The following is an 18,981-nucleotide window of genomic DNA, read 5'->3' on the forward strand; positions in this document are numbered from 1 at the left end:
GAATGGCTCTTCCATGTATCTTATTTTTATTCTTCAGGCAGGCATTGTACAAAATTTCCCCACATAGCCTTGCCAATGCACCTCAGTCTTAACCCAAAATATTCTTGCTATGCTGATCCTAGCCCTCTTTTTTGTTTTATTGAGATGTCTTCTTTAAAAAGAAAACCTTTCAAGAAAGAGAAAGTATCTCATAGATTTTTGCCACATATAAATTTGAATGAGCAAGGGGAAAAAAAGTCAATGTAAGTGATTGAGAGTCCCCAGTTGGGGAAAAATGTGGATGGGGTCACAAAAACAATTTTTTAGAAACAACTAGCAATGAAGCTAGTTAAATGTATTACGTTTGAAGGAAAAACTCACGTACTGCTCAAGGTACTTATTCAAGACTACTATAGAAAAAGTTAAAAACCTAAAGAAAGCGGGGTGGGGGGGAATGAGAAGAGAAAGACTCCAGTGACAAGTCCAACAAGCCTTCAGGAACAATTAAAATATTAAAAGCGTCTGACACATGGATTGTTGAGGAGCGCATCCTCAGAAAGCACAAAAGCACCATTTGGCTCATCAGAAAATGCTAAGTTAGACTTCAGAATCCCTCCCCAAAGGCTTTCTTGAACACAGATGTATCATATGTTGTAGTGATTTTGCAACGGAGACAAATAAATACAAGAATGAGACCAAACTAGTTTTTCCTTGTGACACAACCCACATGTCTAGCAGTGAAAACTAAACTCACTGCAACACTTATCCTTCAGACTCGTAGCCCGATTTTCAAAGGTGATGATCTTTCACTGACTTCTAGGATTTGTGGGTGCTCAGCACTTTGGAAAAGTCACACTAATGGAGATTTGGTGTTTTTTTTTTTTTTTAAAGACTTCAATCAGAAATCAGTTTTGCATTTGAGAAGTTAATACATTCTTTATTTACTCAGGTAGGTAAAAAATTGGACCCACACGCTTTTTCAAGGTGTCTTCGTGTAGTTACTTAAGTGAAGTTTCACCTTTTATTAAAATTTAAATATGACGTACCCAAGCTTAATCAGAAAATATGTGACAATGAAAAGCTACGCCAAAAAACAGCACACAAAGGAAGTCCTTTTTCCTGATGTCACTTCAGCTTACTGATAAGTGAAATTAAGCACACCTGAATTCTACACATTTGGAGCGGTGTGAATGATTCACAATTCTTTGGGGTCACAGTTATTGCTCAGCCATTCTACATGTGGATGACTACGATTTTACGAATCAAAATGACAGTCATCTAATCCTCCCTCGTAATGCAATGTTGAACAATATCCTATTGCATAAGCAGAACCCCATTTATTCCATGACAGCTAATTGCACAACGAAATCACTGGAGGGCATTGTACTAAATGTATTTCACCTGCTCTGCTCAGGTTCAGAGAAAGAGTGGAAGCTGATCATGGCGTTGCCTCTCACTCAGTTAAACACAGCGAGGAGTGTGAGCAAACAGATCCACGGAGGCATGGAGATGCTGGGTCTCTAGAATCGTATGACAAACCGACTCCCATCCTCTGATGTATTCCCTTTATAGTGTCATTATACTTCAATGTGCAATAAAATATAAGAGAGGTGCAGAGCCACAGAGGAGGGGGCAGGGAGCTGGATATAAACTCTATTGCAATAGTTTCCCCGCTCTCTCCTCACCTCCAAATTCTGCACCACGTAAGTTGAAAAATAATTTTGAAAAAACATAAGCCAAATACGCACCTCCCCCAGGTAGATAAATATATAATTAACATGTATTTCCACTGAGCTTTCTGCAGATGTAAAGGATTTTGCATGTTTACCATTCCCTCCCCATTCCTCTCCAATTCATTTTATGTTGCCACAGAAACTTAAACTCGCTTCATAACACAGTTTCATTGTGCAGCAGAAATTAGAAGTCCCTGCTCATGCTGAGGTCCAACAGGCTGAAGAGCTCACAGGATGCTGACCATAAGCAGCAATCTCCTCCCTGCAATACTGTCTCATGTTCTCCACTTACCTGTATGGGATCTCATGTGTCGTGTCAAGTCCTGTAGAGACCAAAACCGCTTGTTGCACACAGTACAGACTTTCTTCCTCTTGTCTGCCTTTGTGGTACTCTTTGCCCCATTAGTCTTTGGTTTTTTGTCATCATCACTCTTCTCACAGGACTTTCTCTCTGTGCTCTCTCCCTCAGAGATGCTTTCACTCTCTTCATTCTCCTTTCCTGTTGCCTCACAGTCCACAGAAGATTCTAGCACCTGTAAGTCCATTGGGGGCTCTTCCTGATCAAGAGTGGAGTCTTGCTTTGGGGGAGCTCCAGCTTCATCCTGAACACACTTGCTTTCATCCTCACTGCTCTTTTCGTCCTTTCTGTCCTCGCGAGCATGGGCCTTTTTGTGCCGTCCAAGAGTGCCAGCAAATTTGAAGGTTTTCCCACAAACATCACAGGCATGTTTCTTTTCAGTCTGAGAGCAGTTACCTGCACTCTGGTCACTCTCTGCCAGCTTGAAGTCCATCAGCTTGCTGGCAAAATTGAGGTCAAGGCTTTTGTTACTTACAGAGTCTTCCTCTGGTCCGTCTTCATACTCATCTGCTTTATCTTGTGCATCCTCTTCTCCTTGGGGCGAGTCAGCCTTTTGCTCCTGTTTGGGACTGCATTTGTTTTCCGGTAGCTCCGTTTCTTCCTCTGGCTGCTCTCTCTCGCAGGAGGTCAGATCCAGCACCCCACCTAGAGTCTCCAGATCTGACTGACTGTCTGTAGGAAAAGAGGGAAATTTCCGTCAGTCAGACATCCTCCACCAACGCAGAATTAACTATGTGTCCTGTCAAGGTATCACAGACTTACTAGCATCACTTCTAATTCATTCAATTTATTTACCGCCAAGGCCAGTAAATGTACAGCTGAGAAGAGAACATAACAGACACCCAAAATGAGGCCATTAGGAGTCTGTAACAACATACTTTCTTCTCCAACATACAGCTACTGGGTTCTTGGGTCTCACTTTCATTGAGCCACAGTATAATCACTCTCACTACAGAGAACAAATGGTAATGCTCAGATACCAAAGAAGGGGAGGTAAGTGCAATACTATGATAAATGCATACCAAAGATCTGCAATTATTTTTTATTTATAAAACAGGAGAGTTTTAATGCATTCTCAGAGACTACTTAATCTGTCTAAGATGTGGTTTCTATAGAACCCCTTTGCAAAATAAAAACAAATATAATTAATTAGCATAATTAAGTGTTAAAGATTGTTACATTCCGAATTTGAGTAGACACAGATATAGGTCATATTGATATACATCCGACATACAGAAATCACGAAGTTTGTGCCAGTATAGGATTCAGTTCTCTATAGTGAACACATTTATTAAAATGGTACTACACCAAATGAAGACAAAAATGCAGCTATGGGCGACATCACCCACTGTTTTGAGACCCCTGCCACAACCAGATATAGGGTGAGTTATCAGCCTCAACTACTGTAGGGCTCCCTGCTTTTATCAACTTGTGTCACATTCTTAACATTGCTTAAAACACAGTTTGAGTTATAGTCCTTCATTTCTTTAAAGAAAAATGGAGATAGAGAGCTTCTGAATTCTTTATAAAGGGTGAATATGTAAATGGAAAATAATCCAGACCAGATCTGGATGCCAAAGTTGAGACTGATGCATGGGATGTAATTGCAGCTATTGTGCCTCTTTTTAGTTAAGAGTTCAGGATACAAGCTAGGCAAATCACATTACCAAAGCTGTGACTCTCCTTGCTTTAGTCAATTGTTTGCAACATTAATATAGGCCTAGATGTTAGCATTCATCAAGTGAACAGCATCATCTTTTATATTTATCACGGATCTAATATTTTGAAAAGACCTCTAACATGCTATATGTACTAGCAGCCAAAACACTGCATAACTAACAGTGGATTTAGTGTTTACCTGCAAGTCTAATAGCTTCTTAGTAACTATAGAGATTTAAAAATGCTGATAAAATTTAAAAATTATTTTCTGGCTGACACATGCACAGCACATGGAGTTTGTCTCAGAACTGCCTAGATTTTTTTTATTATAAGCTTCTTTCATATAAAGAGAGCAACCAGAGATGATAGTAAGATAGTTATAATGCTCCTGATAGTTTGGAATAGGTTTTTGTAATACAACACCTTCACAGTGATAAGAAACAGAAAGTAAAGAAACATTGTGGCTAAGCAGAACTTCTAGTAATTGTGCATACCCACTTAATACAGAGTAATCCTGATACATTTTGGTGGGGGGTAGGAAGGACCACAGAATCACAGAAATGTAGGACTGGAAGGGACCTCAAAAGGTCAGTCCAGTCCCCTGCACTGAGGCAGGACTAAGCATTATCTATACCATCCCTGATCTGTCAGCAAGATGCAATCTCACTTGTTAAATCAGAATAGACTGGTTTACAAAGGTAGTTAAATATACAAAGGACCAATAAAGTTTTCACTAGAATTCATATTCCAACCTGTGAAAACATAGGACTTAACCATAAATTGGCAGATAAGGGATTTTGGGGAGGGAGATGACTCTGAAAAACAAAGATCACCTGGAAGTTCCTTACAAATTTGGGTTCATATTTTGCCCTTTTTGGGTAATATTAGCACACAGTTTATATATAGTGGATTTTCAAGGGGGAAGTGACAAGAAAGAGTTGTGAACAAAAGAGTGGGACATCTATTGTCATTTGAGAAATTAAATAGAAATGCTATGGCATAACTCTAAAATTAGCACTGCTCTCCTACTCATACTAACAAAATCTCTCCTATATATATAAGAATTGGTGTTCACAGAAAATGCTTCTGGATATTGTAATATTTAAAGCTAGCAGCCTCCTGGTTTTGTGGTGGAGTTTTTGGCAGGGGAGCAGAACTGGAATCTCATTATCAGGCTATATCCACATTGGGAAAGTTTACCAAAAAAAAAGTTTCCCACTGGTTCTAACAGCTGTTCAGTTGAATTGGGGTGAGATTTAGTGGAAGCCATAATGTAGACAAGGCCCTGGTGGCTGCATCTGTTGTTAGCCGCACATTTTGTTAAACTAATTGAAATGCCTAGTTTTGAAAATATGGTACTGAAATGGCAATTGGATTCTCAGTTTCCAAAGTAGCAAGAGTCATGGCACATAACAGACAAATCTTTGGCCTTTTTCTTTTTTTTTCTTGTAACACAGCCTGTTTCGCAGTACCTGGAGGGCCTCCGTTGCCTTCTCAATAGAAAAGACCTAACTACACTAATTATGTGACAGGCAAAGGTCGAGGCAAAAGGGAGGAGCAAGACAGGGTCTTGACTACAGGCTTTAGTTAATCACTAAGCAAAACTATGCAGGGAATGAGGGGGTGAGGCGAGGAAACTCTGTATCCACCCCAAAGACCAGTACTAGCCCAGGGAGGTAAAGGCAAATCACAATGATCTTGAAATATGATGAACCATCGCAAAATGGCTGCCATATTCTATTACTGTCAATGGGACTGAAGCCACAGGTTGACCCTCAGCAACAGGGATGCTATCTCCCACTGTTACCAATGGGTTGAAACCAGGCTGGTCTCTGTGAAGATGGTGACCCCTTCGTCACTCATGAGGGCCTGGCAGGGAACAGAAGAATGTGGAAGTGCCAAGAATGGGGCAGTGAGGGCAGCAGGCATGTGTTAGGGAACAGGAATGGAAATTGTGAGAACTCAAGAGGAATGTGGGAAGCAGGAGATGGAGTGAGGGGAGGCAGAACAATGGAGAGCATGAGGAGACTGGGGTTAGGAGTGCAGAGGAATGGAGGGGGATGGGGCGGGAAGGATCTACAGCAACCTAGAAATGCTGTGCAAAAGTAGGAATATCTGTTTTGTTTTTAAAAAAACAACCAAACTTTACCCTATTTCTCTTGGGACAGGGGACCATGCACCCACCTTTGTCATTCTCTTCAATGCAGGAGATCTATTCCAAAGGGTGGGTGGATTACAGATTGAATTTGAGCATGTGACCCTACATGTGTGGAGTCAAGAAATGGTGTGTAGAGAGGGGCTTAGAGCCAATCAGGAGTTGTGAGGGGCAGGGAAGACCTTGTGAGCTGGAAATAGCTAGTCTAGCTGTGAGAGCTTTCCATTTCAAAAGCTAGGCACCATATTAAGGTGTCCTGTTTCAGATTCAGATATAAAATTCAGATACAAGCTAGGAATACATTAAAATCTGTGTGTGTGTGTATTGGGAGTGATACTTTTTGCTGCATCTGGATCAGCACATATTTTTAGGAACAATTTCACAGGTCTGTTATGAAGGGGCTCAGGAAGAAGCGTTATTATTGTATGAAAACTAGGGGTTATAGTGGAAAAACTGTTTTGTAACCTTAATATTAGAAGTTATTATCAGAAAGTGGTCTAATAGTCTCCAAGGAAGCTGTAGGAACCCCATCACATAAAGACATTTAAAAACTGGAGTAGGCAAAGCACTAGAAATAATGCTGTATGAACAACTGACACTGCCAAAAGGAGAAGACAGAATAAAATAGAATATTAGAGCATCCATCTACATTCACCACCAGCACGGTGCTTAACTTCTAGGATATCCCAAGGAACACCGCCTTTCATGTGTGTAAGATGGCACATTTTCTTTCACTATCTGACCAGCTTCCACTAGGTGGAACCATTTAGTAAGTTTTTTTTAATGTTTTAAAAACACACAAGGTACAGCTTTTCCTAGTTCCACCACCAAAGTAGGGAACACCTGCCCAATCACAAGAGGCTTATGATATCAAAGCTCTAAAGTGTTTTTTTTTTCTTCTTCATATTCACTCAAAATATATATTACTGATACCCCTATTAAATCCAGTCACCTTTAATGAGACTAATACACATTAAAAACAGCTAGTTTATGTTTGAGGATTTCAGTCATACTCCTAAAACCCTTCCAACTAAAGGGAAAAGCATAAAAAGACAAGTGCAACTTATTTAAAATAAATAAATCCCATCAACTTGTAATAAATGTGGGAAAAATCACCAATTCCCCCCCCACCCCCCAAATAGTCATTAAATACAGTAACTGGTGAAAACCAGATGCCATGATATTGCTTATCTTCTGATACAGGTTCTGATCCTGCAATACCTTCTTCAAGTGAATAGTCGTTACTCATGTGAACAGTCCTATTGACTGACATGAGTGAAACTGTTTAAGACTGAGTCTGCTAATTTGTCCAAGAAGTAGAAATCAGTATTTGAATACACCAGAAAGCCTAAAGAATTTCCCAGCTGTTTTAAGATGAATTCCACTGTTTAATCAGGAAAGTGTTTTTATACTCCACTGGCTTAATGCAAACGATCATTATATATCTTCTATACAAGATTCTCTACTAAGTAACAGCACTTGCTTTAAAACAACTTCATGGCTCTTGTCTTTGTCATGCACTCTAGTGCTAAGCAGCTCTTCCTTTGTCATGAACTATGATCTGGAACCTGAAGTTGCTATGCATGCGAGTCTTGCTGGCCACAGAGACTGCAATTTCAAGCCCTCTGTCCTGCTAGAAAGTAACAATGATATATTTGACATGTACTGGGGGCTGCAACACTTGTTGCAACGTCATAATTCTCTAGTGTAGACAGGGCCTGAGAGACGTAAGGATGGATCACAGAGATGGAGATTTCTAAGCAATGATGGATTCTGCTAAACATACTAAATATACTTATTTGTAAATATTTGCCTAGTTACCTCTGGAAGTAGTTCTCAACTTTCTCATACTGTGGAGCACTTTCTGAACATATTTGTCTGTCTTTCTGTATTACAGAATAGAGAGGCCCTCTCTTACCTAACTCCCAATCCCAATTCCACGCCTTCCCTGCATCAATTAGAGCATAGTGTTTAGTCACAAGAAACAGTAAAATAAAGCTGCTTTCATATGTTAGATATGGATATTTTATTGTGTCTCCCCACATTTTGTCTCTGGTTATTTCCTCTCCCTGGGTCTAGGGCTTCACATTTATTTATACCAAGTCTCCCCTCATCGCCTGAAGTCTGACTTTGTCTCTTCTATTCTGTACTATTACAATCCTCTTCATTTATACACTATGGCTTCCCTTCATTTCAGAATGCTGCGTACAAGCTACTCTCTCACCTAAGAAGTGGGAACATACACATCCTCTCTCACTTTCACAGATTCTCTATCCATCTCTGAATCCTATTCATAAATGACACCCTGGTTTTTGAGAACGCCTGTACACTTGTTTCATATTACATGACCTCTCAAATTGCATTTCCTGTCTTTACATCTCACCTTAAAGCTTTCCTCTTTGATTTAGCTTGTGGTTGTGTCTAACTCTCATCCAAACATCCGCTCCTTCCCTTTTCCAGTGACATTGGTGCTGATAATCACTGGCTAATGACAGCCATCTTATTTACAACCTTTAAAATCACAGCCCTTGCAAACTTCTTCCATGTTAGCCGGACTACACTATTTACCCACCTTTTATAAGAGCCAGAAGAAGAATTAAAACATCCCTGTCTCTAAGGTAATATCACTGAAATGGAAAGTATTTTAAAAATATAATTTGTGTTAATCATTTATGCTCTTTACATACCTTGGACAACAAAAGGAGACTGCAAGTCCAAGGCTGTACAATGATTTGGGAATATGATTAAAAGACAATTTGATCCTGTCTTCGCGGCAAGACTATGCTGTGTGGGAGGAACTGTATTGTAACTGCATTCCCCAACACTACTCTTGGGGGAATTCTGCGCCACTGCGCATCCGCAGAATTAATGTGTCCTGCAGATTCCTCCCTCTTCTCTTCATTACAGTACAACGCCATCTATCAAAGAATTCATGGATATTGGAAATCCTCATATAAATGGGAATTCAGAATAATGGAAGGAAGGTATGGTGCACCCTGATGTAATTGACTGTTGGTTAAATCAGGGTTCAGTATAATGGGGTTGATTTGTAACTTCATTAACAGGCTAATCAAAACCATGTCCCTCCTGCTGCTTTTAAATTCATTGTTAGAACACAACTTTTATGAAACCTACTCAAAAGATTCCTGACATAGAAGCTCTCTTTGAAGTGTGTATGTACTTCACAATGAAGGTTCGCCCGTGCAAACTACAACCAGAGGCATATTAAATAATTTTCAGGCAACAGACTCACACAGCCATCTGCTTGGCTTCCCTCTGAGTTCGGTCTCTCCTATGTAGTCAACACAGAAAAACTACTGAATAATTGCCACTACCCTTGTTCCTATCAGCTTGCCCTTTCTGAACAAACACTGCTCCGCCCTTTGATAACTAACTAAAGCCTTGTGTCATGCAGCAATGAATTTGCTTCATTTCTCTACAGCCTCCAAACAAATTAACACAACTTGTCTTGTTATTCTGAACAACCTGAAAGAACTACCTGTGCTATCATGAGATCCAGCATCACTTTCTTTAGACTGGGGGATAAGCCCGTTTCTTCTCAGAGAGCAGTTGGCAACTCCATGTTTGCGCAAGAGGTGGCGTTCACAGTTAGATTTGGTAGAAAAGAAGACATCACATTTTTGACAGGGGAAGGGCTTCTGACCTGAAGCGGGAAAAAAAAAATATTTATCTATCTTTCTAATGTGTAATAAGAGCCTCTCTGGTTTCTCGTTGGTTTGAGACCATATGTGATTAATGTGACGATTATATTTCCCCTACAACTAAAATTCCATCCTATCCTGCCTGGGTGGATGAAGTTCACTCTCACCTCCTTGGTGTCCCAGGAAAAGTACTACAACATACTAGTTGTAAGCTTCTTAATAGAAGGATCTTTTCTCTGTGTGTGTTGCATCAGGCCTGTTGTGTTATGGGCCTGATGCAACTTCCCTCTGAAATCACTGGGGACGTTTTTCCATTGACTTCAACAGAAGCTACATCAGGCCCTGTGTAAACAGCAATGATCATCTCTCTGCATGTTTGGAATGAGAATAACAAAAGGAGTAAACATAAAAAGCTAGAACAGCAAAATAGAACTGGGTATAGAAAGCCTTAAAAAAGCCAAAGCAAAAACAAATGCCATGCAATGGAATCACAAAAATGGCCCTAAAAGATACCTTGCTGAAGAAGGAAGAGGTGGAGACGAGGGGTGTGTATAAAAGGAAATCAGCTACTGTAAGAAACCAAAGGGTAGCCTCATCTCCTTCATACAGTGCAGATAATATGGTCACTTCCCTCATTTTAATCTTGCATGAGTTGGGTTCTGTGCTAATTAGCATCTGAATTAGGGAATCATGTGTCACTTAAACAACCCTGTATCTCACAACTGAATGGTGGTAGTCACATGGCTCCCTCTGATGAGTTCTGCTTCTTCCCCTTTCTTGATTTTCTCAGTGTAAATTCAGCATTCTGCAAGTGGCATGGTACCGCTGTCTATAGGCTGATAAGCTGCTCACTTCTTAGCTGGCCTGCTAATTATATTGGCTGTAAAATTAAGACTTGAAATATTTATACCATCTTTGTCTCCACATGTACTTGGCTTCTTTCCATAATCCAAATATAAAACAGAACTTCAAAGTGGAGGCCCTTTTGCAGTTTGCTGCACGTTAGCTCTGTGCTTTTCAATGTTTCTCTGCATGTATGCAGTAGGAGGGTTAGTTTGAAAATAATTATTTATAACTCAGAACCAGCTTCTCAGATCAGAATCTCCGGGCCATTTCTAACACGAAAAGCTTTCACACAGCCATCTTTGTATAAAACAGTCTCATACATTTAAAGCAGATACAACCTAAACTTTTTGTTCTTCTGACCTTCGCACAAACACACACATTAGACTGAGGTCTCAAGTCCTACCTACAAATCCTGCTTGTTTGTGCAAAATGTACTTCCCCCACATACACCCATGTATTTTGCCAACATCAAACTTAAACTAATAGATTAAAGAAACACGGTTAGGCCTCAGAAGGGCCACACACTTTGGACTCCTCAAAATAAGAACTTAAAAACTGGACAATTCTCTCTCTCTCTCCCTCTCTTTTTTCTAATTGAAAAAAGTTTTGCATAAGAAAATTCAGGAAATCCTGGGTAATCCCATTAATAATAATGAGGATTTTTTCCCCAATGAACTCAAAAGTGCTATTTCAAATAGACTCAGGATGTGGCAAACTTCTCAGAAGTTTCTCCAACCCCCACCCCCCCATTTTATTTTAAGTCAGGTAGCAAATTACATGAAGAGACAATGTTTTGGCCTCAAGGCTTTTTCCCAGGCTTTAAATAACAAATTGTTCTTGTGATAGGATACCTCATGCAAGTAGGTACATTAACTTTTTTTAGTTAAACTGATTAGGACTGAGCTTTGAGTTTTAATTATTTACTTTTTCCATAAAGACATCATTGCTTGGCCTGAAGCTTACACATTGATGTAAGACGACTCATTGTAGAACTCAGAAAGCAATGCAAAAGAACTACTGTCTGGGTCAGGCAATTTTTAGGGAATCTTCAATAGCATCTATTTAATACACAAAAAAAGGATTTCAAAACAATTACAGCATAACTTAAGAGAATTTCTTAACTTTTCTTAAACAGAATCAACTCATGGTATTTTCAAAATTTATTTATTTTTTCCACTGTCACCATAAGGGGGAAAGACATAATTACTATGAAAAAGTGTTACAGTGAAGATATCAATTTAAAATTAGTTTTTTTTTTCCAGATTAAGTTATTAAAACAAAGAATTTTTAAAACCTAGTTACTTTTCCTTATTTGTGCCTTTATGTATTTTTCAGCGTGGACAATAAAAACAGACTTGTCAGTCTCATTTTATTTATAGTTGATTTCATTTCAGAGTCTAGTGGTTATTTTGCAAGGTTTGCATGTCAAAGTTTATTTGTTTAAAAAAAATGCTTCCACCAGTAAGTCTTAGCAACATCTCAGTGTTAAAATGTTAATACCAAAAGCTCATTTTTAAAAACCTATGCCTTAGGCCAAATTTGACCTGACAGCATCCGTTAAAGAATCACTCAGGAAGGTTTTTAATGAGCACACCACTGATTTAAAATATATAAGATTAACCTGCTGTAGACTCAGGGGTCCAAATACACCAGATTTCTTTTTAAACCATGCACTGCCCCACATGCAAGGAACAAAGTGAAATTAATCATCTGTGAAGTACCCTCTTGTTTGTTTCACTTTAGTATTGGAACACAGAGGAGGAAGACAGGGAGAAAAGCAGAGGGATGAGGGTTGGAAAAATAAAGTGAAGGGAGAGGACAACTTGAGAAAAATCAAATACAGTCAAGCAAAGAAGAATGAAGATAGATAGATATGAAAAGGACACGGGTTCAGGTATACTCAGACACAGTGGTACAAGTGTGCAGGTACCACTTCTGTGCTCTTCCAAATCAGAGTATACCTGATGCACTGATGCCCAACTACACGCTGCGCATCACAACACACACCAATGGTATTTCATTTACAGGTCCAATACTTCCGGAGAAAAGTTCCTGGAGTCACAGGGACATACTGAGGTGGAGATGAGGAAGTGGCAGGAAGCTATATGGGACTTGGTAGTGCGAGGGATGGAGCAAAAAATGTGGGAGAGGATGACAGATGGGGAACTTAATGATGGGGCAAGGCACCAGCAAGGAAGATGTGATGGTGCTCCGGCAGTATCAAAGAGGAAGGGGCCAGCATGCATGGGATGGGGTGGCAAGAAGCACAGACTGTGTTTAGTTATTTTTTTTTAAAATAGAGGGGACAGAAGGGAACCACCTTTTAAAAATGAAAAACATATTCTGACCCTCCTTGGAAGAAATACCCCCACTATTAACAAGCATAAGAGACATATATTTTAACTTTTTCACATTTGTATAACACACTTGCTTAATGTTGGCACGTGAAGCCCAATTTAATGCTTGAAATGGTGGAGCTTTTCCTCATTAGGATACTCATTTGCTAAGCTAACAGGATAATTTAAACACTGGAACAACACAGATTAACAACAGATGGGGAGAGGTTATTCACCACTTCCCCTACTAAATCAATCTCTATTATTTGTTTCACAACAGCTTATTACAGAAATATAGGAAGATTTGAGGACATGGATGTGGTGAGTGGCAAAAGCCAGGACTGTAGGCCTTGCAAGTGAGAATACAGTTCCAAGATTTCCCCCTAACTCCTTCAGATCTGTTGAGGCCAAAACCTTTAAGTGTCTCCTCCACCACTGTCCCAAGTCAGGGAATGCATAGCTAACTGAATAAAATATTCATAGTTTTCATTACAAGAAGGCTAAATAGACTGAATGTTTTTTGACTTGCTCTGAAGTTTAACCTGAGCTAACCAACACATTAAGGAGTTCTGATCTGCAAAAGGGGTTTGGGGAAACTATCTTTTCCCAAACCTTCTACTAACCCGAAGCTGTCCCCCTCAAAAATTCCCATTGCACAGCTTTTACTATCATACCTACCTCTCTGGCACCCAGCAATATTGTATCTACTATACCTGACTCCCAACAATTTCTTCTATATGGTCACACCTATGACAGAGGGTCCTATCAATGTTTCAAAATATTTATAGCTTCTTTTTGTTATTCACGACTGCTTTCCTGACCAGTACTTCACGGGCCTTCATAACGCACTCCTCTTCAGTCATTTGGTTTAGTCTCCGAGGCCTTGTCTACATTAGAGTTTTCAGCCGTCAATTTTGTTGCACTGGTGCAAAACCCTGAGTATAGGGTTAGCATGCTAGTGTTACCCAGACTAAACTGCACTAGTGCACTAGTCATAGTTTACATAGGCAAACCACATCGACACTAAGGGTGTGTGCCAGCACTACACCAGTGTCACTGTTAAAAAACTCAGTGTAGACAAGGACAGAGTGTACCACGATGAATCTGAATTGATAGTAACAATCACTGTAAGTGATGCCATCAGCAGAGCGGCTGCTCAGCAAGAAGGAGGATACTGAGCTAGATGGACCACTGGTCTGACCCAGTCTGGCCGTTCTTATGTTCTTTGCCTATGCTGGGGAGCTGCACCACTTTACGCTCTCAGTGGCCAGCCACAAATTAGCTGTACTGGTGCAAGTCCCTAGGGTTGACAAGCAAAGCTGCTCTATGAACTGATGGAGCTCATCCCCAGCTTGGAGTTAAGGTAAGTTCCACCAGTGCACATCATGGCTTATTGTGGTTTCCTCTGTCTACACTAGGTGTCTGACCAGGGCAGGTACTTTGGTGGCTAGTCATTGACAGCTGTAAGCAGAGCAAACTCCAAGTGAAGACACACAGTCTTCTGCCTCACACACCAGATGCATTTCCTGCTTTAGAGGGTGGTGATTTTCTGCTAAGGATGCATTTCCTCTTTGGAGGGTGGTGATTTAGAACAGTGCTTCTCAAGCTATCTGATGTGGGGGACCGGCATTTTTTTTTTCCAATGTGCGCGCAAAACGGCAGCCGATGGCTTGCGGACCGGCACCGCTCCATGGACCACCACTTTGAGTAGCACTGATTTAGAAGATGATTAAGAGGGACCTCAGATGCCCCTTACCACTGAAAACAAGCTGTGTATTTAGCGAGAGAAAGCAATCTGTTCTGTACAAGGCAGAAAATAATAGCTTTACTGTTGAACGGGTGTTCTGCAAGTTACATGCTCATGTCACCCAAAGTTGTCTGTAACAGGGACTGCTCTATGGGTCAGAGTCCCTTTAAATTGCTTAACTAACTTTTTCCAGCTCTTCAGTTTTCTCTCTTCATTAGAGACATAGTAAGCTATTATATTTTGTATTCTTTTCAAAATGGAGGTTAACTTCCCTACAGTCTCTACAAGCAGTAAACTCCTTTGTGAATCAACCCTACCCGGTTAATACAGAGAATTCCCACAGGAGAGAACATTGCTTACAAATGCCTGTTACTCTTATTCTTCTTGATGTCAGGATTTCCTCAACATAAAAGCAAATGCTAAGAGCTTAAACTGCTATTTCTCCTCTTTAAATAAAATGAAAGAGAGACTAGAGGTCCAAGACTGCAGCTTTGCTTCTCTCTGTACACAGGATGAGAGTCTACCCATTGCTCTGCTGCAATGCTAGTTGAAAAGGGAAAGTAAAAAGCAATGCAGCATTCACTACAGCATTATTTGTTTGTTTTAAAGTGAAAAACAAACAGATCAGTCTCCTCATAATGCCCTTCGAATATAAAAGTTTAATGTTATTTACGCAGCAACACAATATTAAGAAAAAGTTCCAAGGAATATACAGTAAGTCTTGCTTCAGGGCATAAGCCAGCCTCCTACATGTCTGGGGTTAGGAAGAAACATCTCCTGTGGTGCAGGTTATTACACAGCTGATCATTGTGATGTTTCTTGCATCTTCCTCGGAAGCGCGGGGTACTAACCACCATGAGCAACCAATACTAAACTAGAGGGACCATTTCTTTGATCCAGCATGGAGGTTCCTACGATCTTGTTCTGCTATAGAGTTTTACATTTTTTTGCTCTCAGTTTTAAAATGTCCTTATATATTTACTAAAGCTGACAAGCTGCTAATGAAGAAAGGCAGCCAAACAAATAATCAACAAACACAACTGTTCGATACATAAACTCATCTTCAGAATAAAGTTAGAATAATTGAAAACTAGAGGGCAAATTCTCTTCCTAAGCACAACAGAGGAACTCCACTGATGTCAGCTGAGGCTTACAACCACTCTGTGAGCTAGGGGTGTGATTCCCTGGCTTGTGTACACATACTCGCACGAACTCTCATTGAGCTAGCAGAGGACAAACGGCCTGGGTACGTACGTGGCTCAACTCTTCCTCTGCTGCTACTCCCACGAACATACGGCTATTTATACTCGAGCTAATGCGAGTATGCGCACACAGAATCACACCCTTAGCTCACAGCGTAGACATAACCTGATTTGTGCCAGAGTTGCACTTCATAGAAGAGAGCAAAATTTACCCCTCGATATCCATGCTTACAGAAGTTAGGCGAGCTACAATATTATTGAGAAACACCATAGTAGAATGTTGTGTTTTCATACCCCCAAATAACGGGAATGGTTGAGAAGTCACAAAACAAAGAGCAAAACTATTCAGACTATAAACAGGGGGAGAAGAATGAATGAATGATACCCTTCCTTCCCCTCCCTCCAGCTAACATGGCGTGCTGAGTCTCCCAAGAAGTTAGAGAGTCTCTTTTAGGGTAAAATAAGCTCAGTGACTACAACCTAGCCATTACAGCATGAGGCTCTCTTACCTGTGTGAGTGAGCATGTGGCGCTGCAGGGAACTCGCCCAAGGAAAGACTCGGGGACAATAAGGACAGGTGATTTTTTGCAGGCAGTTTGAGTAAGCATTCCTCTTTCCTCTCAGCAGCTTATCATCGGCAGTTTCTCTCTCATCTTCACTTGTTCCGTTTCTGTCAGCTTCCTCTTTGAAATCATCAGTGGACTGCAGAAATGGACTAAATTTATTAGTGTCTGTGGTAGCTAGCATCTTCTCTATGCTAGCAAACTCCCCGCTTGACTCCAGGTCCACACCGCTGCTCGCTTTAGGCTTGTTTTTTGTTCCTTTCTTCCTACCTCTTTTCTTAGCCAATCCAGCATCAGCAACAGGAGACTTCTCTGGAACATTTGGATTGTATGCCTTCTGAGTAAGGTCACTGGGAAGGCTGGAATCTTTCTGGATAGCCATCGTGATTGTCGCTTTTGGTTTGGAGTTCCCTGATTTATCAGAACCAGCGGAGCTGCTGGCTGCCTTGGGACTGGAGTCTGTTACCTCTGTTTTCAGCAAAGCAGGAGCAGAAGACACAGATGAAATGATCTGGGCAATGGAAGCCAGAGGTGGCAGCTCTTTAGTTACCGGAGGCTTTGGCAAAAGAGGTGGTGGCTTAGGCCTCAAGGGTCGCAGCAAGCCAGGGTTGCCGAGAAGAGCTGGGGAAATGATTGGGACAGTCAAATGCAAGGGACCCTTCGGTGGCTGGGAATGTTTGAGGGCTCCATTTTTCTCCACGTTCCCATTGGCACTGAAGGCCAGAGGGCACTGCTGACAGTTATAGAGCTTGTCGCTATTCCCAGAAACTTGGTCTTGTTTCTTGGCTTCACTCTGGACTTCATCTTTATCCTTCTTGAGGGCTTTGGGAATCGACAGGTCTATGGGCTCCATGGAACAGTCATAGTGAGACAAGGAAGAGGTGCCAAACAGGTTCTCCTGCTTCACTTGCACTGTGCTTAAGTTTTTGTTCTTTTGCGAGAAGTCTAAAGGCTCGTCAAAGTCCATCGGGAAATTATTTGCAGGTTCAAGTTTGATTGGAACATGAGAAGGTGCCCCCCGCAAAAAGCCATTCTGTGATTCCAGGAAAGACGTGATGGACTTGTGGTCCATGTAAGTGCTGTCCTCCAGTAGTGGAGGGTCTTGCTGGTTCTCCTGAGGACTGCAGTCCACTACCAGGATGTAGTTCTCTATCTCCCTCTCTTGCACGTGTAAGTGTTGCTTGAGGATATGGTGAATGCAGTTTCGCTTGGCTGAGAAGGCAGTGCCGCACTCTTTGCACTCAAACGGCTTCTTCTTCTGGCAGCCGCTGTGAGTCCTCATGTGTATGCGCAGGGCGCGATAATGTTTGAGGTCCTCACCGCAGAATTTGCACACTGTGTCAGGGGAGCAGAAAGCATCCACCATCTCCGCCGCATTGCTGGTGACATACTCAATGTTCTTTTCTATGTCCTTCCTGGTCACTTTGAGGTGCTTTTTGCGCAGGTGCCTCTCACAGTTGGCTTTCACTGTGAAAGGGTAGTGGCAAATTTTACAGATGTACGGCCTCTCTCCACTGTGCGTCCGCAGGTGCCGAATCAGTGCTGCCTTGTCAGCTGCAATGTATTCGCAGATGTTGCACTGGTAAGGGGAGATGCCCAAGTGAGAGCGAATGTGAGCCCTCAAGACACCAGAGAAGGCAAACACCTGGTCGCAGAAGCGACATGGGTACAAGACTTTCCTCATTGCTGGCGCTTTCTTGTTCGCGGCCCCCGCAATGATGGCCTTGAGGTCCCCTTCTGTGACCTCTTGCTTGATCTTGGCTTCCATACTCAAAGGCAACAGGGCTTCTATGATACTATCTTGTTCCAGCTGGGTTTTCATTTCGTGCTGACTCAGTGGCTCTGTCTTGGGCTGAGGGAATAACTGTGAAGAAGGACTGGATTTGTTTCCTGATTTGGACTGCGTAAGGTGAGCCCTGGAAGCAGACTCCACGGAGTTTTTGATCAGCCTCAGTGATGGTGGGGGAAGGCTTGGACTGATGCACCCAGGCGAGGCTTGCTGTGCACTGATCAGTGGAGGTGGCGTAGAGGTCGCTACAACTGTTCGAGGAGCCACCAAGGGCTTTGGCTTCAGTGGAGGCATATGCTTGAAAATAGACTGTACGGGGACAGCAGGTGCCTTAGAAAGTGGCGGAAGACTTATCTGAGGAGGAGCTGAAGAAGCCATCTTCAAGATCTGCTGAATGTCAGCCAGTTCGATAGCAGACTCGTTGGAGATGGGTTTGACCACAATACTGCTGTCGGGCTGAATGATAAAGCCCTTCTGGAAAGGCTGCAGCGACAGGAGCTTCATGTTCTCTTTTGTAGGTGGAAGGACCGAAAAAGAACCTCCCATGGAAGCAGCTTCCAGAGCAGACATGTTCAGCAGGCTAGTGCTGCCAGGTTCCTGAGGTAGGTTACTCTTCAGTGTTCTAAGCTGCATTTCTTGGACCTCATCTTGCATAACCTCCTCCTGTTTGACAGGCTTGATGTCTTTGGTGTGCTGTAGGCCCAAGGACGCCATGTAGACTTTCTGGTCTGGATTCTCACCAGCTGGGGTCTTCATCTGCGGTTTGTGCTTTTCTTTTCCCTGATCAACCATATGGGTTTCTGTGTGCAGTTTGAGTGCCGAATGCATGGGAAATGCCTTGTTACATGTCTCGCAAATAAACCGATGAAATTCACTGATGCATCTTCGTAGATTCGTTTCACACCAGACCTACAAGATAGCCACAAAATAATGTAACTGACCTAGTATTTGA

At 41.6% G+C, this 18,981-nt stretch overlaps 1 protein-coding gene across 2 annotated transcripts in view; it reads right to left on the reverse strand.

Moving 5' to 3' along the window:
• RREB1 (ras responsive element binding protein 1) overlaps window positions 1-18,981 on the reverse strand; it is a 79,929-nt gene that overhangs the window by 5,397 nt on the left and 55,551 nt on the right. For both annotated transcript variants that reach the window (XM_074944914.1, XM_074944915.1), the window contains 2 exons: window positions 16,187-18,938; window positions 2,005-2,742 (listed from right to left, as the gene is read on the reverse strand). In XM_074944914.1, the coding sequence (XP_074801015.1) occupies window positions 2,005-2,742; window positions 16,187-18,938 (3,490 nt within the window). The remainder of the gene's footprint in view (window positions 1-2,004; window positions 2,743-16,186; window positions 18,939-18,981) is intronic.

The sequence above is a fragment of the Natator depressus genome, chromosome 2, assembly GCF_965152275.1.
Source record: "Natator depressus isolate rNatDep1 chromosome 2, rNatDep2.hap1, whole genome shotgun sequence".
NCBI lineage: Eukaryota > Metazoa > Chordata > Testudines > Cheloniidae > Natator > Natator depressus.